We start from the raw sequence: 26,406 nt of genomic DNA on the forward strand, positions 1-26,406 counted from the left end.
ATATATATATATATATACATACATACATACATACATACACAGTATATGGGCAATGCTAAACTAGTTGATGTATGGGTACATAATTTACTGTTCTAGCCTTATTTTATCTTCATTTAGTTTTTATCCTAAAAAGGCTTATCTTTTCAAAGCTTTAAGTTTTAGCAAGCTAGAAATAGATTGAATATCATACAAACCTGGCCAATGGATGGAGTCTAGTTGAATTTGCCAGCTTAATTCTGCTTTCTCCAATATATAAGGCTTTGAAAAGATAATACTTGACATCATTAAATATTTAACACTATTAAACACCATGTACATTAGGTTAAACTATGAATCTATTTATATATTTTTGTATTTTAGTACTGCAGAATGATTAGTTTTAATTTTTAGATTTATACGACAAGTTTATAGAAACAGCGAATTATTTATGTGACTATGCGTGATTTTATACATAATTTTTTTGTAATTGTATAGTTTTAAAAACAGTGTTTTTTCTTTAAAAAGTTATTTGTATGTGAATGGGGGAGAGGAAGTGAGGTCACAGCTTTACGCTTTTAAAAGGATGCTGATTTTAAAGTTATTTGTCTGATGAAGTTCCTATATTAGAGTGTAAAGGGACGAAAGCACTTACGTTTTGTATTTGGATTAAACTCTTTCCTGCTGCATTTCATCTGGTGTGAGCTTTTTTGTGGATTTAATAGAATGATTTCCTGATTACTGTAGACATGTGATGGTCAAAGGCTAGATTACTACCTATGTGTATCACTAATAAGTCACTGAATACGATTGCTTAAGTCATCATGTTAAAAGTTTCTGTGCAGTTGTTATTAAGTTCTTGAGTTATGGAGTTGTTATTAATAAAATTGCTAACAGCAACCTTTCTAAACTCATGCACATTATCCATATACTCCCTTATTTTTCCTTTAGGACTCTGTAGCTGGCAATACTTTTAACCTTCATCAGCTCCTCTAAATAATTTAAATTACTTATTTCCCATATATTTCTCATATATTTTTACTGTTTTTGACATTCCCTCTTTCATATGATAAACTTGCATATTTTCTGCCTGGTATGCAGTAAGCAATACATTTCCTGCCATCACTCTAGCATCCTCAATTTTTAATACTTTCCCTTCAGCCGCAGTGTTATCAGGAGCAACTCTTTCTGCTGGTATGACTGCATCATTAGTAATATAGGTCTTGCCTACTTTCTCATTGCCAGGTTTGGAGCAAGTATACAATATGTCCATTCAATTAACAAATTATTTTGTGGAACACCAGTTCAGTTGCTCATCTGTGCTTTCATAAAATTCATACCATCTGTTCCTTCCAATTTCTCTGGTACAGCAGAAAATCTCATTTTTTCTCTCAGTGCTCGATCGTCTATTATTTTTGAAATGCGTCTTCTTGAGAAGCCTATTGTTTTAGCCCGTTTTTTTCTTCATTTCAGCCTCTGATTTTTGAAGTTGTATCAACTCATCTGAATAACTAGTTAAAGATTTTATTTTTCAGCCTTTATTATTTCACCGTATATATTTTTTTAAACATCTCTGAGTATATTTGGTTTATTTTTCCTCTACTGGAAGTTGCTTCCTGCACCAACTTAAACTGCTTCTTCCTGATCATCTGCATATTTCTTCCCAGGTAAGGTTTTCTCACTTTTTTGGTTGATTTTCTGTTAATTTCTTGAGATGTCTTCTTTGGTGTCATCTAGGCAATGTCATTATAAGACAGTAACTGAATTTTATCCAGTTTGGTAGCTTTAGTGGCTTTTTTCACAACTACAGTTTTCACACTGGGAAAGTGTAATCAACCTGTTGTATGTGAAGTCCCAAATTTAAAGGTTTTGTTAAGAAAAACAGAATAAGTCACAATGGTTATTCATGCACCAAACCACATAGCAGCAAACAACGTCTAGCTGAAGGATTTATATACTGTAAAGCCTCAAGGCAGGTCTGAAATAAATCTCTAGTATCTTTCTGGGAAATGAAGGTAAACTGTTACTTTTATTGTTAAAATTACAGAAGAACTAAAATTTGTACTACAGGACAAATGCCTGTAGAACTGTTTTTGGAAATGTGCATCATAATCAGAGTGGACTAGATAAAAGTAATTCTTCCAATTGTACTGCAGGGCAGAGAGTTGCATTACTGTTTTTGAATATGCATATCAGAATCAGATCAGACTTGTTTAATGTAAGTCTGAATAGGGCTGTTAGAAAGAGCTCTTGCAAAAGTTCCAGCTTCACAAGTAAACAAAAGAATGAAGTATATCTCAAGAACTTCCACGATATCTCTAAGGGAGTTGCAAAGCAGATTCCTGGGGGTATTGTGGATAACAGAAGACTAGTTTTATATCATATTCAAGGAAATCATTTAGGGATTTCTTATAAGAGATATTCTGGCTAGATGAGATGTAGACTTGAAACAGCTATGAAGAGAAAGCCCTTAAAAACTAAATCCAGACACCAGAGTTTTGCACAGTAGCTGTGCTGGTATTCCAGATGGAAAATGAATAAATTTTCAGTCCTGATCTTGTTCCCTGACAATATTCAAGAAATTGTCATGTAGATTAATGACTGTGATGTGTCAGTGAATCAGGAATAGGTGACAGAAATGAATAAGGTTCGGGTAGTTGGAAAGCGACTTCTGCATCAAACTGCCTGAATATTGAAGTTGTTGGTACTTGTTCTTTACCGGCACATAAACATGACTCACTGTCTTCCAGTAATACATAAACTAATCTCATCTGTAGTCTAAGCTAAAATGAAATAATTGGAAGCGAAGTCTCACGGTACCTGATGAGAATGAGACTGTCCTACACATTATGTTTTATGAGGTTAATTGAAGCTATAATTTCTGGAGATTAAAAGGGGAATTCCAAATGAACAATAGTATCTGAGCATGTGTTGCTTACAGTGTTGCAATAATGGTTGAATAATGGAAACTTTTGGCTGAAGAAGCAAGTGTAGAAGAAGAAATGCATGGAGATACCAAATGAGATGAAGGATAGCATTTGTAGTAATGCTCCACTGATGACAAGAAAATTATTCATTTGGATGTCAAAGAAGTTTTGAAGAAGTAAAGCTTAGTTTTTGACAAGTGTCTTCATTTTTTTCAAGCAATCATAAAGAAAATGAATTGCCAGATGAAGATCATACTGAGCATCTTCACAATGAGCATTTCATAATCATTCTTATTAACAGACAGGTACTAGAAGTGCAAAGCAAAAGAATGGAATGTTTTGAAAATAATTTATTTTATTTAACATTTGTTTACCATGAAAGTCTGACTGGGATAGAGCCCATTTTCAGTGGAGGGCCGGGGAGAAATGCTCCAGATGCATATCTTTGGAATGTGGGAGGAAACCAGAGCACCCAGAGGAAACCCACACAAACACAGGGAGGACATGCCGACTCCACACAAAAGGTACCTCAATTGAGAATTGAACCAGAGAACCTCTTACTGTGAGGCAACAACGCTAATCACTGCACCACTATACTGACCATACAAGAATAAGAAATACATGTTTTTTTTGTATTATGTGAAATATGTTCCCATGCTAAAAATAATACATACTGATTCTGCAAGTCATAAAGAAGATGACCTGAAGAAGTTTGAGAAGAAAATATATTAAGGGGCAAGAGGAGATGGGGAGGTTAAGACTGAGCTGCAGCATTGAACTGTCTAAGGGCAATATTTCAGGCATGAGTTTTTAATGCTGATAAAGGGTCTAGAGGATGTTAGTTTAAAGCACATGATAAAATATTTATTTTTAGTTATGCTTTGTTGACAGGGTTTGACATACTGGGTCAATGGCTTCTTTTCAGGGAAGACGCGAGAGGGAAACTTGGCCAATGCACTGGAGAAACTTCCTGAATCTTTGGAAGAGAGGAAGTGAAGCACTCTTTGGTGCTGCTAGATGGAGTCAAAGGGCTGCTACTGTAGATCTAGAAATTCCATGACAGAGTAGAGTGCAGCAGACCTAGAGTCTTTACTTACAGAAGAAACTGTTACAGAGTTGGAAAATGAAAGGTTGGTGACACAAGTGCTGATAGATTTGATGAACCAAAAGTAGAGGAAGCAAGATGAAGTGACATGACGGAGAGAGTATTACATCAGGAGGAAACAGAGAAATTTTAAACACAAACAACAGCTGGTAAAGGAAAATGATGCAGGTATTTGCAGCTGATGGATTAGCCAGTTTTCAGGGTTTACCTCTGCAACAGCACTTTTTTGTCCCAAGAAAAAAATATATTTTTAAACTGTAGAAAACTGCTTGCTACAAATGTAATAAACAGTTGCTACAGTTTATACCCTGACTGCAGAGACTGATACAGTGCTCAGGTTTTAGTTAAAGAAAAAAATACTTTTTTTTACTTTTAAACTATAGCAAACTGCTGGTGACAATATCGCAAGCAGTTGCTACAGTTTAGACCACACATGCAGTGCCACAGTGCTCAGGTTTGTCTGTAAAAGCTATTATTGCAACAAAGAGAGATCAAGATTGGCTGATCATGCCCTCTCAACACTTTGCACCCAGGGCAGTTGCCCCTCTCGCCCCACTCTAGCTATGCTACTACATGGAATAAGTATCAACTGAGTTATGAACGCACTTTAAATAAGTTGTGACTTGTAAAATGGAATAAATTAAACAATTTAAAGTAGACTTTTCCTCACAAGTAGAAACTGCAGACAAAACATTCCTCATATGTTCACAATTAATCAGAATAAACTTTAACACGTGAGCATGACAATTCAAAACTCTGAAAATTAAATTGCAGAGGCATGCACCTTCTTCCCCTTTCTTATCTTTTTCCCCATCCTTGTCAGAAATTGTAAGATCAGAATTAAGCACTGTAAATATTTAGCAGCAGTTGGATTAACTAAAACTATTGCTGCTGGGTCATGTTTGGGATGAGTATAAACATTTAAAAGAGTAAGGAACTTTATATAATGTATCTGCCTTTTCAGGGGTAGCAGATTGCCTATTATTGACAATTGCATTCAGTGAATCACATCATCCTGCAAAGCTGACAGTACTGGAAGAACGGGTGAAGGTTCTGGAAATTCCATCTGTAATAGCACATAGTATTTCTTGAGGGACTAACAAAGCTCAACGTTTTCCCATTGAAAACACTGTCACATTCTGGAAACAGTTTCAGAGAAAGTGAAAATCCTCACAGGAAGATCCTCTGAGTCAGAAATCTGAGAAGAAAAACACTGCATCTGCCCCTTCATCTTCCTAGTCAGATTCAGATTTTTGAATTTCTTCAGGATTAGAGGCATCTATCCTTCTTTTACCACAAACCACTTAAAAAGAAGGGTCGATAGCCTGATTTAAACCCTGAGCCAAATCTAGTAAACTACTCCTGTCTAGGGAAATTTGGGGAGGAGAAGATGCATGTTTAGTTTTCTGTTTCTTTTTGTTGGGTAAATGAGGCCAACATTGTTGTTAATGTCAACAGCAGCTTCCCAGGGATGGGTACAGCATTCTGAGGGGACCCTAACAGCCAAAGAGAATATGGCTTAGTAGCTGTGGGTGTTACATCAGAGGATCTAAAGTAAAATATGTCTGGTCTGAGAAACCACCTTTGACCACAGCAGAGTCACCCACCTGCAGCTGAGGAAATTGTTAGCCTGCTGTGGTGACAAAGGCTGTATGCTTAATTTTTTTCTTTTTGTGGCTGGATGAAAGATTGACAATGGGACCAGATGTTTGTTTCATGGTCAAGTCGAAAATAGTGCCGCTTTCCTGGGAAAAAACAAGAAGCATAAACTGTTAACATTTTAAGGTTGTAAAAGTCAATTTTTCTTGCAAAAACATAGTAAAATGCACTATAATACATGTTTGCAGCACCCAAACATAAAATAAGCACATTTTCACCATAGAAAAAAATTACTTTTGACTAATTTAAACAACTTTAAACCATTAACAAAACAAATTTCTAGATTAAAAATAACTATCTTAAGCAGGAAAGGACATTTAAAGAATAACAATTGTTTTAATGTAGAAAGTTTCCCCTAATAGGAATTAATCTAACCAGTAAAGGAACAGAATAAACTGACCATCCACCCTTGAAAGCCTTCAGAGGAGTGCTCTCATGGATGACAGGAAAGCTCCGAAGGGCTTGATGCTTAAACCTGTGATGTTAGGTAGCTCAGCTTGAGTTGCATAATAGTTTGAGCAAGTGGAAAGTGCCCTGAAGCTTTGGAAAATGGACGTTTGTTATATACTTGGAAGGATATAACCCATATAGCTAAGACTACTGCAGCAGTTATCAATATGATGAACATAGGAAATTCCCAAAAGGATCTTATCTGAGCCTTGAAGCTTTAATCCACCAATGCAGGCTGTAAAAGAGATTCAACAGTGTGAGCCCTATAGCTGGCAGTAAAAGGCTGAATAACTGATGTTATTTATTTATATTTGTTTAGTGGGGGGTTGCACACTGTTCAATAGTGAGCAATTTCAGGCTCAGCCCGCGTATTGTGACTAGGGTTAGACTTAGCCAATCCCCTATCACAGAGAGTTGGGGGGGAGGGCTCTGAGCTCAGGAAGGCTACCTGTGTAACTCTGTGCTAGCACAGAACGCATATGTCAATGAGGCAGTGCAGTGTGAATGATGAACATTAACAATGAGAATGTTAAATGAAAAGTGAAATCAGTAAGAAACAGAAATATGTATATATGTGCCGTAAATATATACATTTTGCAACTATGTAAATATTTTTATGTTTTATTAAATAAAGGACCCCAACACTTTTGATAAATGCCATTGGATCTTTTTCATCTAGCTGTACTAGGACTGCAAAACTGTTGATTTGTAAAAAAAAGTTACTGCCTATAATGTTGAAATTTGCTTTTTGAATACTGTACGTAAGCATTGCAATATACAAACACAATGGAAACAGTTTGTTTAGGCAAAATGCAATGTATTTTCAGTAAAGAAAACAATTTAGCATCCACTTCAAACTTAAAGTCAATATACCTTTGCCCAATTTAATTCTTAGATAGTTACAGCTCAGCTTAAAGTCCCTGAAAAATGCATTAGTTTTTGACAGTCCACAGCCTATCAATCCTCCTCAGGTCAGGCTCTCTATCCACATGTAGACTAAATACACATAGAAAGATTATAGTGCCCATTGTGGCTCAAAAATATGTGAGAAAAATATTAGAATAACAAATAGTGCTAATTATGGTCCTATTATATTTGAAGTCTAGCAAAAAAAAAGAAAATCTCAATGCTTACCAGATAGAAGAAGACCAAGGTTCCTGGGTGGCCTTCTAGGGCCTCTGGGCTGAATACATAGTCCACATTGATGTAAAAGTCCACATCACACTCCACTTTAGATGTCGATGCTGACTGAATCTGCAGATAGCTCATGCTTTTTGAATACAGAGGACGAACTGTGAGCTCGGCTGTCTCAGCATAGAGAACATTTACTTTATGAGACCACTGCCTAGTATGCGGAATATTCTCTAGAGATGCCTGTGGCAAGCAATAAAGACAAATCAGCACCACATCCACAAACATATTTTCAGTCAGGAGTGCAGCAACTACAATAGCACAAATGGTACAGATCTTACTGATGCCATAAAGGATAAGACAGCATTGCTCAGCTCTGAACTGCATCTGGCTATTGAGGAGGAAGCCAGGAAGGGGAAAAAATGAATGATTATACATTTAAAAATGTTTCTAGCACATTCATAAAGTTCAAATGACCTCCATGTAAATCTACAAATGAAATATTTGAGATGGCTCACAGCAGAATATCAGGAGATGAGACAGTTGCAGTAAAGGTTTGCTTCAGTGAACAGGAAGTTATGTACTCACCATAACGTTTGATGTATGTGGTCCATCTCGCCTAACATTCTTTACCCATGGGTTCGGAGCCAAATGTCGGCTCTGACTCAGCTGATTTTTACTAGCTCAAAGTCTCTCATTGGCTGGGCTAAGATGGCATCCCATGGTGCACTGCTCCATATCCCCAGATCTAGTTTGCTGTGAACCAACATATGTAAATCATACACACCTCCCATCCATATCAACAAGAACTACTCACAGGGACTCCGTAGGTGACAACCTAACCTCCAGAACCTCCAGGCAGGGGGAAGGTGGGAGGGTAGATAAGAATGTGAGGTGAGATGGACCACATACATCGAACAATATGGTGAGCACATAACTTCCTGATGTTATGTGGTCCTATCTTGCCTACATTCTTTACCCTTGGGACAGCGTTCCTAGCACCTACATCCTGGGTGGCTCACAGGAAAATACTCCTGAGAACTGTGGAACCAAAGGAAGACCTACCCCTGGAAACCACGTCCAATTTGTAATGGGAAACAAAGGTGTGAGGAGAAGCCCAAGTAGGTGCAGTACATATCTCATCCATTGACAATCTGGCCTGATAGGTTGTGGAAGTAGAAACAGCCCGTGTAGAGTGTGCCTTGACTGGAAATGGCAGATTTTTGCCTCCTCCCTGATAAATGAAAGAAATACAATTGACAATCCATCTAGACAGCGTGACCTTGGATACCGGAGAACCCAATCGGTTTTCCGAAAAGGAGACAAAGAGTTGGTCAGATTTCCTGATATCTTTTGTCCGGTGTAGATAGAAACATAACTGTCTATGTACATCCAATTGGTGAAATCTAAATTCTGCCTTGTTAGAAAAGTGAGGAAAAAACACCGGCAGTTCAATGGTCTGATTCATGTTAGACACGGAGGCTACTTTTGGAAGAAAAGATGGGTTTGGTCTGAGAGAGACCCTATCTTTATGGAAGATCAAATATGAGAGTTTGATAGATAAGGCTTGAATTTCTAAGACCCGTCTAGCTGACATGACTGCTGTTAGGAATGCTGTCTTCCATGTCAGGAATTTTAAATCACAGGTAGCTGCAGGTTCAAAAGGCGGTAGAGTAAGGGCTTGAAGAACAAAATTAAGATCCCAGGGCATGACAGGTACGGACACTGGGGGACGAAGCAACAAGGTACTCTTAAGGAATGCTTTACATAGCCTGTGTGCCATGAGACTGGGTTCATTCGCTATGTGCAAATTAGATATTGCCGCCAGCTGAACTTTGATTGTGGCTGATGCGGATCCCTGATAGAACAACATAGACAAGAACTCCAGAACTGACTCTATTGCAGCTGTGTAAGGATCAATGCCTTGAGTACGAGCCCATATAGAGAACCTTTTTCCATTTGCTAGAGTAAATCTTTTTAGTGGATGGCTTATGAGAGGACGATAATATCTGGATCACGTCTGGCGAAAGGTTATGACATCTGACTAACAATGGAAGTGGAGTAGCCAGGCTGTCAACCGAAGTGTCCTCAGAGAGGGATGGAACTGTCCTGACATGTGTGTCAGTAAATCCGGTACAGGGTCCAGAATCCAAGGACCGTCCACAATGTATAGATGAAGAAAGGGGAACCATACTTGACGAGGCCAGTGTGGGGCAATCAGAATCATTTTACTTCCCAAGGATTGCGCTTTCTGAATCACCCTTGAGAGAAGGGGAAAAGGAGGGAAAGCATAAAGCAGACCGGAGGGCCAATCGTGGACTAGAGCATCCCTGGGTGACTCCCCCTGTGGGGGGATCAGCGAGAGGTAGTTGCTGCACTTGGCATTGAGGGGGCTGGCAAAGAGGTCGCAGCAAGGCTGACCCCATGTGCTGAAGATTCGCTCTGCAACTAGGCGATTCAGGGACCACTCGTAAGGCATAGGTATCGCTCTGCTTAGCCTGTCCGCTATCACATTGGACTTCCCCGGAATGTGCATTGCCACCAGAAACCATTGGAGGCTATTGCCCAATGCCACACTCGCATAGCCTCTCTGCATAGAGGATAAGACCAGGTTCCCCCTTGTTTATTGAGATACCACACTACTGACATGTTGTCTGAGTGTATCGCAATAATACCTAGAGGAAAAACTTCCTGAAGTGCCTGCAATGCAAGAAGCACTGCTCTCATCTCCAGGACATTTATATGCAAATGTATCTCGTGTTCCTGCCATGTGCCTTGGACTGTCCTGCCAAGATAATGCCCCCCCACCCCATCTGGGAGGCGTCCGTGGTCACCGTGGCAACAGGGACGGGAGGAACAATGGACTTTCCCCCATTCAAATTGTCAGTGTACAGCCACCAAAGGAGGTCCTGCTTGCACCTGTCTGTGAGTAAAATGGGATGAGATAGTGGGAGTCTTTGGAGAGACCATTGGACAAAGAGGAGCCATTGAAAAAGTCTCATATGTAATCTCGCTAGAGGGACCAACAGGATCGTTGCTGCCATGGTTCCGAGGAGTTGTAGAACCAGTCTTGCTTTCACTTGTCTCAGGGGCATCAGCATGTGTATTTGTTGTTGCAATACTGTGATCCTTTCTTGAGGTAAGAATGCTCGCATTCAACTTGTGTCCACCTCTGCTCCTATAAAGGTGACATGCTGTCAGGGCAACAAGGCAGATTTTTCTCAATTCATAGTTATACCCAACTGGTGACATAGACTGATGGTAACGTCCCTGGTCCGAATTAGTTGATGCCTGGTGGGAGCGGTAAGGAGACAGTCATCCAAGTAAGGAAACACCTGGAATCCCTGATGTCTCAAGTGAGCCATCACCACTGCCATACATTTGGTGACCACCCCGGGGGCTGTGGTGAGACCAAAGGCCAGGGCTCGAAACTGGAAGTGACTGGCTCCCAGCCAGAAGTGTAGGTGACTCCTGGATGCTCTGTCCATTTCGATATGGTAGTAAGCATCCTTGAGATCGATGGAGCACATCCATACTTCCTCTCCCAACAACGGGAGAATCGAATGTAGTGTGACCATACGGAACTTGGACTTGTGTAAGTAATTGTTGAGTCGACTGAGATCTAGAATGGGTCTCAGGTCCCCTGTTCTTTTCGGCACCAAAAAGAATCTTGAGTAAGTCCCTAATCCAATTTGGTCTAAGGGGATTCGTTGGATGGCTCCTTTCTCTAGCAGCTGAGAAACCTCTACGGCTGCTTGATCCCTTTGACTGGGTGGAACGTCCAGGATTTTCCTTATTGGTGGGGGAACTGAAGAGAAGGGAATGAGATAACCTCCGGTAATTATCCTTAATACCCATCGGTCCCGAGTAATGCTTTTCCAGACTTCCGGGTATAAGGAAAGTTGACCCCCGACTGGCTCCAGATATGCACAGCCGGGCACACCCTCAGGAATGAGAATATGGAGAGCTATGGAAAGAGTCATGGTCTCTGGAATTGCGGGGCCCCCCTCTGCCTCTGGGGCAACATCTCCCTGAGTAACCCCCCTCTCATGCCTCCGGAGGGGGGGGGTTCACCTTGTGCGTCAGGAAAAAACCTCTGTGATTTCTTGAACCACATCTTCCCCCTGCACTGGGCCCCTTGGGATAAGGCCTAGAAGGAAGGGAAAAATGGACAGCAGACAGGGTCTTTCCCTCTTGCTCGCACCTGGTGAGGGTGTCATTCGCTTTGGTCCCAAACACGGAGGAACCGTCAAAGGGGGCGTCAGTGAAGGAAGACTTGAAGGCCTCTGCGAAATGACACAGGTGCAGCCAGGCTTGCCTTCTAAGGGCGACCCCTGAGCTTGCCGCCCTACTCGCTCCCTCAGCTGCATACGAAATGAGCCGCATGGACAAGTTAGCGATGGAGTTGAGGGTAGACATCTGTGCGTTAACAGTCTGCGCCACCGCATCAGGTATGGTACCCATAAGAGTATCTCCCAACTCTTTGAGGAGATCTCTCTGGAGCCGAGTGAAGTGAGACAAACAATTCAGTGACCGTAAGGTGAATGTCGCTGAAGATAGGGTATGCTTCCCGTACTGGTCCATGGTCCTAGACTCCTTGTTAGGAGGATGGACCAATGAAGAAGACTCTGCAACTTCTTTCTGGGTGGCTGCCACCACCACCACCATGGCATCTACCGGGACTCCTTTTGACAGAAACTCTTTTCCCTGGGATGCTGACAGAAATTTGCTAGGGCACCTGGGAATGGGCTCCACAGAATCAGGGTTTTCCCACACTCTCTGACAAATGAGGTCAAGAAGTTCGTCGAAGGGTGGAGATACCCAGGAGGCGGAGAGTTGAGCGCCAAACGCCTTAAGGAATACTGACTCCTCCTCAGAAGGAGTTTTGGAAGGCCAGTCTCCTCTTTGTTTCAGAATCTCCAGGATATCGGAGAAGGAAACATCATCAGAGGAAGACTTGGGGGACCCCTCCGATTCCTCGAGGTCAGTATCGTAAGTGAGAGACTCATCCTGGGAGTCTATATACTTCCTCTTGCACAACTTCTTCCTGAGAGGTTCTTCAGGCCCAGACTCTGGGGGACCCTCAGAAAGTTGGGGACCACTTGTGGGGGTATCCTTAGGGGATCACGCTCTACTGTCCATGGATAGGTGAGTGTCAAAAGCTCTCGCCAGGGTGGTGAGGGACGGCATGACCAACCCGAGTGACGTAGCTGACAAACTGGCCAGCATGCTCTGCATGGCCTCGAAAGCAGGTCACCCCGAATCCAAGGACCGACCGACCTCTGAGGCCACAACCGGGACCGGGTTCCCCAGAGCCGAAGAACCGAGAGGGAGACTCAGAACCGACAAATGTACTGAAGTGTCCCCTTCGGGCCCGACCGAAGACACCTGAGTCTCGAACCCTGTGGACGGAACTGATATGGTCGGAGCCGAGGTCGGCACCGATAGACACAGAGTGGGTATCGGAGCCGATGCAGGAACATCACTCGAAGCGGAGCATACCGGCTCTGACGACAAAGATGTGCTCGGAGGAGGAATCATCGACACAACCATAGGAACTGGCTTCAGAGCCAATTGGGTCGGAGCCAAGAGCAATTTAGCCAACACCGGCGACTGGAGGAGCCTCTGCACTACCCTATCAACATCCAAATCAGAAAGCCTGAAGGATTTGGAGGAAAGTGAATGAGATTGAGATCGCCTGTCTGGCGAACCCTGCCTTACACTGGGCGACCAGCTCCGAATAGGTTTGAGAATGATAGGAGCCGATGCCGATTCAGTCAACACTGATACCTCCTGTGGCCCCAAAGACAGTGGAGCCGAGGAACTAGAGTCCAACACAGTAATCTTCTCTGGCAGCTCCGGTATTGGCAGATGGAGCCAGAGACCTTTTGTTAGACTTGGGAGCTTTAGACTTCGACTGAGTACCCAAAGCCGAGTCTACAGCTTCCTCAAAGGACAGTTTGAGAAATCCCTTTAGTATCAATTTATTTTTCCGCTCCTGGAGCACCCTAGGACTGAACGCATGGCAAAAGCTACATGACTTTTGTAAATGGATGGCTCCACGGCAGTAGACACATATCGAGTGTCCATCCATGATGGACATTTTATACCCACATTTGGCACATTTTTTAAAGCCAGAAGGCTTATGCTCCTTCTGATCCTTATTAGGCAACTGACAAAAAGGGCGGGAAAGAGTAAAGTTACACTCTGAGAACCTCTAACTGAAACGGTTCACAAAATACAGAAAAAACAAAAATACAGTACCAGAGACACGCAAAAAATCTTTAACAGGAAGTGCTTACACAGAGAAACACTAAGGGGGAGGACTAGGTCCCCTAACTAAAATGGGCCTAGCAAGCTGGAACAGTGGGGATACCTATCGACAAAAAACACTCTCAAACACAGAAAGAACAACAAGTTAGCAAACAGTCACAAGAAATAGCTATGAAAATAGCTTTTGGTTACGGGGTAACAACTTTCTCAAGAGAAAAAGCCAAAAAGAAGGTACTTAGCCAACAGCCAAGCAAGACCACGTCCGAGCTACACAAGCGGCAAATGAGATCTGGGGATATGGAGCAGTGCACCATGGGATACCATCTTAGCCCAGCCAATGAGAGACTTTGAGCTAGTAAAAATCGGCCGAGTTGGAGACGACATTCGGCTCCGAACCCACGGGTAAAGAATGTAGGTGAGATAGGACCACATAACATCTCTCTTTCAAACAGACAAAACAGTTTTTTTCCCCAAAAAATAATATTTGTTTCACATATTTAAACAAAAATAACTAGTCAAAACCAGCATTCAATAGTGTGCAATATTTTACATCAGCACTGAAGGCAGAATAATGTAGGAAACACAACTATACAGCTATTGGCTTACTCTGCCTTTACAATATACTGTTTGAATAACTTTGTTGGACTATTGTTCTGTCTATTACAGTTTTATGTTATAGAGCCTATTCCTGTCATTTAAAACTGTTGAAAGAAGAAAGAAAAAAAAAATTCACAACAATACAAGTAACAACAGTTCAGAAAGATTCATTGCTTAGTCAATTAACCCCCCCCCCCCATTTTTAGTACTATTTGAACTATTTCTAATAGGTCAAGTTTAAAATGATGTCAGACCAGTTTTTCACTCCATGTTTTTATAACCTTTTGCTCAGTCTAATTTTTCATGTTTGCCCAGGCTCCATAGACTCTGCTCAATACCCTCTTCATTGATACAGCTTCAGTTTTATCTTCTAATACAAATTCCACTATGTCTGGCCCATATGGTTACCTTGCATTATTTAGGATAATTTCTTTTATATCTTCTCTAAACTGTAAGTAGACTATGTGGACTGTTTCTCTCACCTAAGATAAATTCTTCCTTCAGTTCCCTCCAACTCTTCTTGGTGTCCTCTTTGTTAACTGTTCCCAATATCGAGGATTTTTTATTGATATTTCTCCATATGTCTTAGACACATATTGCATTCTACCCTTTTCTCCAATGAGTACTGTAGTCTATCAGCAGAATTTACTTCTGCCTTTGAAAAATTAATTTTAAGTATTATTATTTTAAGTATTATGCAGTTCCAAGTAAGTTTATTTTAAGTATTCTTCCAAGAATGCCTGTGATATACCCCAGATGCCGTATTTTCATTTTCCTTGCTTTCTCTTCTATTTCTAGTCTGTCCCATAGTTTCATATGTTTCATATATTGTAGATACAGATGTGCCCCCTTGATGCTGTTCCATATGTTCCTATCTGTTCAGGTACTTTGTTAGTTATAATAAATAAATAATTAGCCTCAGCTAAGTGGCCTTAAAATACACCTTAAGATCTGGCATTGCTAACCTTCCTTTCTCCTTGGTGAGCAGCACTATCTCCCTACCCACTCTTCTTTCTCATCCTCCCAAAATAACCTCTCCAGCTCCTTTGTGATCCCCTTCTACATATTTTTCTACAGGTTGATAGAAATATGCTTCATCAATGTGTAACATTAATGGTTCTATAAACATTTTGTATCCTGTCCCATTTTATATATATATATATATATATATATATATATATATATATATATATATATATATATATATACATATGTACACACACGCACACACCCACCCACACACACACACATATATATATATTTATATATATTTTTTATTTTATTTTATTTTATTTTTATTATTTTATTTTACATTTGTTTACCGGCTAGTCCAGCTGGATATATGTCCATTTTCAGTGGAGGCCCGGGGGAGAAAGCTCCACTACATACTACTAAACAGTGTCAGATATACATCAATATACAATAATAGGAAAACAAAAAAATATATATATATATATATATAAGTTGTATAAACTTTTGAGTAGAGTCTAAAAGTAGGATGGTAAAGAAGAAAAGATGAAGAAAAAATTAAATACTCTGTAAGAGTATATACAAGAGAAGAGAGAGAAAGGTCGTTAAGGAATTAGGTAAAGATGGGGAAAAAAGAGAGCTAACCAGGGTTATGACAAGAACAGAGCCAATGGTTATTTAGAAAGAATTTTAGTTTAGTTTTAAACTATATAAAATATATATATATATATCCTTCTCTTCCATGTTGCAGTATTCTCACGAATATCCGGCTCATATACCAAAGCTTAAGCCTGGCTGCTGTAAGGTGCATGGGCATCAATGTGATGTCCACACACACAGACCTCAGGACTGAATGCCCAGCCAGATACTAGTTTAAGGGTAGCTGAAGGATGCCATACAGATAGGGAAAAGGTCCTCTAGGGGGTAGGAGAGAGAGAAGGAATACTGCAACATGGAAAAGAAAAACATCTATGGCTATGGTAAGATTTTACACAACTAATCTATGTCCTTCTATTCTCATGTTGCAGTATTCTCACATGTAGGAGAATGCCACAGATTATGCAAAGAAAGGGGTGGAGAAAGAAGTAGCAGACTCCAGAAAGCCATGGGGGATGGCTTTTGCAAATCCTGCCCTAGCTCTGGAAATGTTATCCAATTTATAGTGTTTAGTGAAATTGTGTACAAAAGACCATGTGGCTACCTCTAGGATAGTGGCTGCAGCAAGCCCTTTAAGAAAAGTCCCTGAAGAGGCCATCACTGTGGTGGAGTGGGCTCTACCTGTGTGGGATAACTCTTTGCCATGGAAGGAGTAACAGAAGGATATAATTTTGCAGATCCAGGAGGAAATGGTCTGTTTGGATAAAGGTTTCCCCAGGGCCCTGGGGTGAAAGGATACAGATAGTTGCTTGGACTCTCTGATGGCCTTAGTCTTATCCAGATAAAACTACAGTTGCCTGTAAACATCTGGGGAATGGAGCACTCTCTCACTGCCATTGTGTGGCAAAGGAAATAAGGTAGGTAAGTGGATAGATTGCTTAAGAGACAGCTCATTGACCACTCTGGTCATGAAGGAGGGGTTAGTATGAAGAGAGACCCTATCTTTATGAAAAATGGTGTAGGGTGGAGTAGCCATGAATGCTTACAGCTCTGAGACCCTTCTAGCTGAAGTAAGGGCTACCAACAAGACATTTTTCAATGTACATATCTTTAGAGTGGCAGAAGCTGTAAGTTCAAAGGGGTCAGTAGTACATTTTTCTAAAGCAAAGTTCAAACCCAAGGAGGAGGAATAGGTTTCCTTGGTGCTCTAATGTGTAGGGCCCCCTTAAGAAAAAGCTTCACCTCCAATCTTGAAAACGGGTGGATCAAGAGGCAAGCAGGCTAAAATGCCTGACAGATGAACTTTCACTGAAGAGTATGAAGGTTCAGGTTAGAAGCTCACACACACATAGGCCATAACTGGAGGTACATCTGCTTGGAAGGGGTCTAGTTGCCTTTGAAGACACTGGCTGGAGAACCTTTTCCATTCTGATAAATAGGATCTCCTAGTAGTTTGGTTTTCTGGCCTCCTGCAGGGCAGATAGCATGCCCTGTGAGTAAAGGTGTCTGAAAGGGATCAGAAGTTTATCTCCCATGGGTAAGGTTGAGGGTTTGCAGATAAGAGAAGATGAGAGAGATCCCTTTTGTTGTGTAAGAAAGTCCACCTTGTGAGGCAACTTGTGGTGATTGCCCTTGGCAAGAAATAAAAGAAGGGGGAACCAATGCTGCCTTGGCCAATAGGAGGTCGCCAGCAAGATTTTTGGCATGTCCTGATGAATTTTCATCAGAACCTTCTGTATAAGTGGGAAGGGGGAAGCATTCAGAAACATCCCCTTCCAGGAGATTGTGAAGGCATCTACTCTCCACACTTGTGATGAGGGGAGTCTTGAGCAGAAGGGCCATAGTTGTCTGTTCTGAGGTGAGGCAAACAGATCTAACTGTGGAGTGCCCCATTGGTGGACAATGTCTAAGAAAACATCTCTGTGGAACATCCATTCATGATTTTGAGACAATGAACTGCTGAAGGCATCTGCCTAATCACTGTCCTATGATGGGATGTAGACCACCTGAAATGTTACATTGGATTGAGTGGCCACCTCCCATGCTTGCATGGCCAGCCTGCAAAGTAAATAGGATCTGGTCCCCACTTCTTGTTGATGTAACACATCACTGTGGTGTTGTCTGTAAAGACTTTGAAGGGGTCCTGGATGTAGGAGAGGGAGGAAAGTCTTCAGAGCTAGGAGTAGAGCAGTAATTTCCCTCACACTGATGTGTTTTTTCAGGAGGGAGGGTTCCCATTGAGCTTGGACCTTGAGGCTGTTCAAAGTGGCCCCCACACTAGGTCTGAGGCATCTGTGTACATGTGTTGAACCACTTTTATTTATTTATTTATTTATTTTACATTTGTTGACCGGGATAGCCCGACTGGATATATGTCCATTTTCAGTGGGGGCCCGGGGAGAAAAGCTCCACATACCAAAAAAGAGACAGTACATACATCACTGAGTGATAAACTCAGGCAGACAAGTTTAGAAAAATATAGAGAAAGAATACAGGCAGATATCAATATACACAGTGTAAAGACTTACATCTGACTGACAAAGACATATCACACAATGTGATCATAGAATACAATCAGATCTCATAATTCACAATGCTTAGACATTCAAATGCTATGAGGCATAGATACTTGGCTAAACAGTAGGTTCGGTAGCAAGACATGTATTAGTAAAGTTGTTAGTCAGGTTTAGAACAAGAGCAAAGCCAATGAGATGTGAGGTATTTTTTTGAGTTCTCTTTTAAATAGGAGTAGTGAGGTTTCCTTGGTAATGGTAGTAGGGAGAAGATTCCAGATTTTATCGGTTGAGTTGGTAAATATAGCATTGCCTGCAGAGTAGTTGGATTTTTGGGTCAGTATCAATAGTTTATCAGCTGAGCATAATGGCCTAGGGGCACTATGACGGGTGAGAATATTTTTGAAGGCAGGGGTGTTATCAGGTTGATGGAGTATTTTATGCGCTACTATAAGCTCAATGAACTGTAGAAGGGTAGGATACTCTAGCCATTCCAGTGCTTTGAGATTCTGGCAATAGTGGGTCCTAAAAGCCATGCCAGTAGTGAATCTGGCTATATGACTGTAACATCCTGATAATGTGTTGAGATCGGTTTTGGATAGGTTGATGAGTACAGGGGAGGCATACATAAGGGTAGAGAGGAGGGGTGATTTTGCAAAAGCTACCCTAGCTAGAGGGGTGAGGAAAAGTTTGGCACTGTACAGGGAGCCATGTTTTTTGTTGATGGACTTAATAGTGTGATTGACATGTTTATCAAATTTAAGGTTGTCTATTATTACACCTAGAAGCTTTGTATAGTCATCAGGTGAGATAATGGTGTCATTGCTAGATTTGATGTTGAAGGAAGGAGGAGAAATTCTATGGTTAGGGGAGAAAAGTAGTAGCTTGGTTTTGTTAGGATTTAGAAGCAGGCAGCGATTAGCTAGCACCTTGATGGGCTGTAGTGCGAGTCCTGGATTCAATAGGACTTGTTGAATCTACCACCTTACCTCTTGTTTCAAGCATGTCAGGAAGGGCACCTGAAAGTCCAGAGGGTGGTTGTGCTGGGACCAGACATTCTTCATGTACCACTGGATCTTCATCATGTGTAGTCTAGCAAGGGGCACCATGGGAAGAGTGGCTGCCATTAAGCCCAGAAGGTGAAGAAATTCCCTGGCTAAAATGTGGGTGACTAGGAGTTGTTGTTGTTGTGTCTTTCGGCTTTTCCCAGTTAGGGGTCGCCACAGCGGAACTCTGGTCCGCTAATGATTTGCAGTAGATTTTTACATGCCGAGTTGCTGGCCCTGGTGCACAACCTTCAATGAAGGTACGCCCATTCATGCATGTCTCCACACAGAAGACACTAGCTGAGAATCAAACAGGACAACGTTTTACTGTGAGGCAACAACGCTACCACAGCACCGCCACTGCAGTAAATTTTGGAAAAGGTTTGTCAGAGAAATGACCTTTTCTGATGTGTATCAAAAGTGGCAGAAGGGTTTGCAGGGATAGCATGCAGAAGGAAGGCACATGCAGGAAGGTATTTAACAGTGACAGGTTCAGGATTGGCCTCCATGGGCCATCCTTTTTTGGAACCAGGAAGAGTCTGGAATAAAAACCTTGACCCTCTTGTCCTTTTGGAACCCTCTCTATGGTTCCTTGTAATAGCAAATTTTGAATGACCTGGGGTATCAGGTAGATTTGTTTTTTTTGGAGGGAGGGGTATGCCTTTTGGAGAAGCTTTCTCCTGCCAGGCTATAAAGTACCATTTTTCCACTATTGATAGACCCAGTGGTCTGAAGTGATTTGTTGCCACAGGGGAAGACAGTAAGAGAGGCAGGCAGAAAGGGGGAGATGGTGAAGGGTAATTAGGCAGTCACACATTGCTTGTTCTACCTGGAAAGGGCTGCCAGGGAGTAGTGTGAGAGGAACTAGTCCTGGTGGATCAGGGTTTCCTGGTGACTTTCTTTGGCTTTGAAGAAGAGGAGGGTGCAGGTGCTCTTCTAACAAAGCTTGGTTTTGTTGGGTAGTTCCTATAGAATTTAGGAACTGATACAAGTAAATGCTTGAAGTCCTGAAGCTTTTTGCTTTTTTATTGCAGAGTTTTGAAAAGTTCTGCAGATTGCTTGCCAAAAAGGAACTTGTTGTCTAGGGGGGTATCTAAAATCGGGTTCCTATTACGTGATCAAAGTGTTGAAACTTCTAACGTAATAAAGTCGAACCCTTATGTTCGAAGTTTCAAAACTTCAAACACATAAAATAAAAAGCTCTTTAAATATACGAACTCCAAAATCTTCCCTTTCTGCACTGTAGTGCGATCTCGGAGTTGGTATATTTCTTGCCTCCTGTTTACAACAGTTATGTTTTTATTTTTTCTTTTTTTTTTTTTATGTATTCGAACTTAAGTTTGAACATATGGTTTTGACAATATGGTGTTCGTACTTGTAAAAGTTTGACTACGTTATATGAACCCCCAAAATCATGTTTATGAAGTCATCTGACAGAGGTTGAAGTCTGAGCCAGGAATACCTATGTAAGACAGAAGCAAATGGAGCTGAACCTGGCTGAGGCTTCAGTAGCATTGTAGCTGCATTTTATTGTATGTCTGGCTACTTGTGCTGTTAAGGAAAGTCTTGAGGCAACTTGAGGCTTTGTTGGGGAGTCAGGCATAGAGAAGAGCAGACTAGAGGCCTGGGAAACTAGATCTAAGGCGTAATTTACCATATGAGTCTGGTAATTGATTGACCTAAAGGCCAGGGTAGAGGAAGTGTAGATCTTTTTTCCCAGCCTGTCCACCACCTTACTGTCCTCATCTGATGGCAGCAGAGACAAGGATGGGATTTGTCTCGATTGTTTGTCAGCAGCCACAGCAATCACAGATGGATCTGCCATGGAAGGTTTGATAAGATATTTATAATCATCAGGAACCTTGTAGTTGTGCCAGTGGCTGAGATTCTGGGGTCTTGGAAGCAGTGGAAAAGGTGTCTAAGTATGCAGGAATCACAGGAGGAATAGCAGAGGGAGAGGGGGACTCCATCTGCAGAAGCTCATAGTATTTCTTCTGCAGCTCAGTTATTTGGGGTTGAGTCCCACTTGAAATGCTCTCTCATTTTGGAGACTGTCTCCCCAAAAGTTATTTCTTCTGATTGGGAGTCCCCTTCCAAGGAGTCCTAATCTGGGGAACAGTATTCCAAAGGAGAGGCCGACTGTGAGGCATAAGTGAGAAACTCATCAGAGGAAGAGGAAGAAGAGTGTTCCTATTGAATCTGTTGAGGAAGTATGAAGCTAGCAGAGGCAGGCCTGGGACTTAAGGTTGGGAGGGCAGGAGTTTGTGAGGCAATAGGCCTCAGGGCCATAAAGACCAGAAAAAAGTGACTGGGAAAATGCCTGCCAGTCAGGCTGAGCTTCCACTGAGAGAGAGATAAATACCTAGCTTTTTGTTTTCATTTGAGAGAAGGAGTCTTTTGAATTGTCTGAGAGGCTGAAGGCCCGGTATTGGACATCATCCTGGGGTCGTAATACCTTCCTCAGATGAGGGTAATGGTGGCCGTACAGGTGAGCCTGGTTCCCCCTGACATTGGTGGAGACCAACGATACAGAAACCTCCACAGATGTGCTGGCTGGAGAAGCAAGGGCAGCTTCTGAAATAGTACCCTCCAAAGTCTCCAGTCCTATCGGACTTTCCTCAGTTCTTGGACCAGCAGCTGGGAGGATGTCTGAAGTCAGAGGTACAGTGTCAGGCCTAGAGACCTTGGACTTATTTTTAGGCAGCTCTGTCTCAATGGCCAGTTCAGGTTCCATACCGAGACCCAGGCGATTCAGACGTTGGTTTTCTACAAACAATTTAAGGGCTGATAGATGACTGCACAAAGTCTTAGGCATGAACAACTGGCAGATATTACATGCTGTATGACTGTGGGATGGCTGCAAACAAAACAAGCAGAGGTTATGTGTATCTTCGTGTGGAATTTTCCAAACGCACTTACATTTTCCCTTCCTAGATGACATGGATGAAATCAGCTAACAAGAGATAAACAACAAGCTAAGCTTAACCAAAAATAAGGAAAGATTATCCAACGGGGTACTTATCCTTAATGTAGTCACTAGGGTGGAGCAGAATGAGCAAGCTAACGTTCGACTGCGACAGAGAAGTTCTGAGGTCTGTGCATGCGGACATCACATTCATAGTCCACGGTTTACGGTCCCTGCGCGTGATATCCCATGCACCTTACAGCAGCCAGGTTTAAGCTTTGGTATATGAGCCAAATGTTTGGGCTGCCTGATAGGTTCATAGGTTAGTACTAAGCTAACTGCCCTTGTGAGCCATTTTAAGCCTAGCCAATTATCCCTTGTGAGACTCAAACCCTGCACCTTGTGTTTGTAAGGCAAACACCTTCACCATTAGGCCACCCTCCCAACCCAGGCAGAGGCAGAGGATCCCACATGACCACATGTGAGAATACTGCAACATGAGAATAGAAGTATATATCTATATATATCTATATATATATATATATATATATATATATATATATATATATATATATATATATACACCTATATATATATATATATATATATATATATATATATATATATATATATTTATATGTATGTATATATATATATATATATATATATATATATATATATATATATATACTGTATATATGGATTCACTTCAGGAGCTTGAGAGCCCAAAATCTTGAATTTCAAAAGATTGAGACCAAAATCCCGAAAGTTCAAAATACTGAAAACACAAAATATTGAATCTCATAATGCTGAAAACACACAGGATACCAACACGTACTTATTCCAGCACATGTACATACAGAAACAAATTCTCCAAGTATAATTAGGGGGCATGCCCCCCGTGCACCCCCCTACACCCCCTGCTACTTAAATATATCAACTCTGAGATTGCACTTCACAACACTAACATGAGTTATGTTGTAGTATAGCAAGTTAGAACGGAACACGACTAAGGTTAGAAGAGGCAGTCATGACGCATGTAATGGTATGTTTGCCATTTTGTTCTGTGGAGTGTAAATTTGGGTGTATATCAAAAGTTTGAATGCTGATAAGTTTGAATGCCAAAACCTCGAACTTGAAAGTCCGAAGACTGAAAATAACGAAGTTGCGGAACATCAAATTCTTTCCCAGGGAAAGAATTTGGTGGGCCGTTTCCACGGCTTTGCTATTTCCTCCACTGTGGTTCGATCTTGGTGTTGGTATATTTAAGTAGGGGGTGTGGGGGGCACAGCCCCACATTAGAACTAGTTTGTAGTGTTCATGTGTTTCGCGTTTTGTACTGGAAAAGCTATTTTTTTCCTTGGGAAAAAATTGCTGTACTCAGTTTTCAGAGTATTCTAAGTTTTGGGTTCAATGTTTTCACATTCAAAGTTTTGACACTTCAATTATGTGATATAGACCAGTAAATTTGTTATCTTCAGGACGGGACTCAGGAGAGCTTTCCCCTTTCTTGAGGTCAATATTAGGGTTAAGAGATTTCACTGGGGAATCAACTTACTTCTTTTTGCATCTACACTTTGTTGGATACTTGGGGGGGAGGTATTTTTATGAAGTCCTTACAGAATCTTGAGTGCCTTGCTGAAGGGGGATTCAAGACATTCAGTGCTGCTCTGTCCTCTGAGTCAAAGCTGTGGACTTAAAGAGCTCATAATGACTGGTGCCAATGAGAGAAACCAACATTCAGGGTGCATCCTCTGCCTGTGCCAAAGGATGAATGATGATCACCTGAACACAAAAGCAATTTTTAGCCCAGCATCTCAAAGGAAAACTCATTGGCACTGACTTTATCATAGAAGAAGAGGATACAGACGGCTCCAGTACTAGAGCTTCTGATGTCAACAGACCAGTCAGTTTCAGTACTAAGATCAGAACTGACACTTCTGATAATGAAGTATCCAACAGAGAGAATGACACCAAATGAGTCAAAACCAAGGACAGAACTGTGGGTTTGGAGTCCTTGTGCCAACCTAATCTACCTTGGAAATACTGACATAAGAGATGACACAACTGTCTATATGGGCATTGACAAAGGCTCTTATGATTTAATCCCAGTCTTTGTCTGAAACATTTCTGACTGACCTGGTAGGCCTGAAAGTATTAGCAGAGTGAGGCTGTGGCTGAGGATCCTCAAGAGTTCCCTCTCAGAAGACCTGCTTTTGACAGACTCCATCTTAGTGGACATGTCATGAATAATAACTATGGGCTCATTATAAGGAAGCACTGGAGCTCATCAGAAGGGATCAGAGCCAAAATTATGAGAGAGGAGGTCCTGGAACCTTGGGGGAAGGAGCCAAAGGAGACACCTCTGTTTTTCGTTTTCCTGTTTTCGTCTTATTTTTCTCCCTTTCTTTCTCTGTTTTCTCATTTCTGTGGTCATCTTTCTTCTCTGATGATTTTGCAGGTCTAACAGAACCCTGGTACACTGTGGGAGAAGGGAGGAGTTCAAACTCTGGAATGAGCTAAAATAACTACTATCTTGGATCCACCATAAAGGTGAAGAATGCATCAGCTAAACTGGATGGAAGCGATAACATATGATTGTCTGTTCTCATTCTCCAAACCAAAACCTTGTCTTACATACCCTTTTATTCTGTACTTCTAATCTATTTTTAAACTCATTACAGTGGCAGGAAACCTTTAGTAGTGTCTGCCAACTCCTGGTTGCTTTGACTATGATGACCATTAGGAAGTCAGTCTCTTAGCACAACCAATCAAAGAGTGGAAATCAGATGTGTCTGAGATGAAAGTGGAACAGAGGAGAAAACATGGTCTAGGAGGCCAAAATCAGAGTACCTTGCCAAATACAGACTTGTTGAAATGTATACCATAAAATGCTGCAGAAAAAATAAAGAAAGTAATGATGACAGGCTTATGGAGTGTGATTGCTTTATCATGCAGGTAAGGCTAGGAATCACTCTTTTAGCTTTCTGTATGTATTTTATTTTTTTTTTTCAGAAAATGAAAGATGCCCATAGATGAGCTAAGAATGCACCCAAGAGATGCCAGTGAGCCCAGGTCTGTGAATCTTATTAAATATATGGAAGATCTGTCACGAAGTTCAATTGCTAGAAGCGTTTTAAGGCCTCTGCATTTTTCTAAATGACTTTTTATTTTTACAATGAAACTATGTGCATGCAGAGTTAGCCTGGGAGACTTATGCTTATAGATCACGGATAGTGCTGTCTTTCTTGCAACACAAAAGTGTTTTGGTTGCCACGCATCAAGACCAGAGTGCTGGCTTAAAACTTTCCCACATAGTGAAGATGGCCCTAGAGGTTTCTAACTGCAAATTAAGTCATGTACATACTGAGAATTTTTCTCATTCCTTGTTGCAAAGAATCACTGAGTCTGAGCACTGTTTTGTCTTTCTGCAGAGTGCTACTATGGAAATTGTGGAGCGTGCTTTGACATCTGGCTAAGGGAAGGGCATAGTATATGCACCTGTAACCTGAAAGAACACTGATACAGAAATATAAAAGTTGTGAGTTCTACTACTACATTTAAGAGATAATAAAGAAATACATGCATGCTTGGGCTCTGAAGTGTACATAGACTTCCAGACATTATCTAGTACTGTGGAAGCACTTGTGTAATTAAAAACTCAATGCTTTAATGTGATTTAGTCTTTGTGGCAAGTGATGGTCAAGCACAGAATCTAGTTAAATATTAAAATAACATCCTATAACTATTGAGTAACCATTAATGCAAAGAGGCTATATTGTTACAAATATATCAGTGAAGTAAAAATGTATGTAAATGTTTGGTTCATAGATACTACATTATTTATTCATGTATTTATTTATTTATTCACTTGTTTATTTTGCTGGATGAGAAAGTCTAACTGGGTGGAAAATCCCTTTTCAGTGGAGGCCTGGGGAGAAAAGCTCCATAGGAGAAAGAAAGAAAAAGATAGAAAGAAAGATACGTACATCCATGCATACAAAGGATGGTGAATCATTTGAGCATACAATAATGAGAAAAAACTATGATTGTGTGAGTATATAATAGTCAGATAACAAAAACACTGACAAGTTGCATATAAATACTCAAGAAACATAGTATAAGTATGATACAGGCAATACAATAAACAAAGTTTAAACCCATTGTGTTTTATTACAGTAGGACAGCGGAACAGTGAACTTTCATAATGTGAAGATGAGGACAGCATGAACAGTGTATGTAGTCAAAAAGCTATAAT

The 26,406-nt window shown here is 41.1% G+C and overlaps 1 protein-coding gene across 1 annotated transcript in view; it reads right to left on the reverse strand.

Annotated features, from left to right (window-relative positions):
* The window catches only part of LOC122808161 (alpha-2-macroglobulin-like), a 1,492,450-nt gene that overhangs the window by 44,328 nt on the left and 1,421,716 nt on the right, over positions 1–26,406 (reverse strand). The window contains exon 12 of the mRNA XM_044079133.1: positions 7,252–7,491. Coding sequence (XP_043935068.1) covers positions 7,252–7,491 — 240 coding nt within the window. The remainder of the gene's footprint in view (positions 1–7,251; positions 7,492–26,406) is intronic.

Source organism: Protopterus annectens, chromosome 8.part0, assembly GCF_019279795.1.
Source record: "Protopterus annectens isolate FY-2018-M chromosome 8.part0, PAN1.0, whole genome shotgun sequence".
Taxonomy (NCBI): Eukaryota; Metazoa; Chordata; order Ceratodontiformes; family Protopteridae; genus Protopterus; species Protopterus annectens.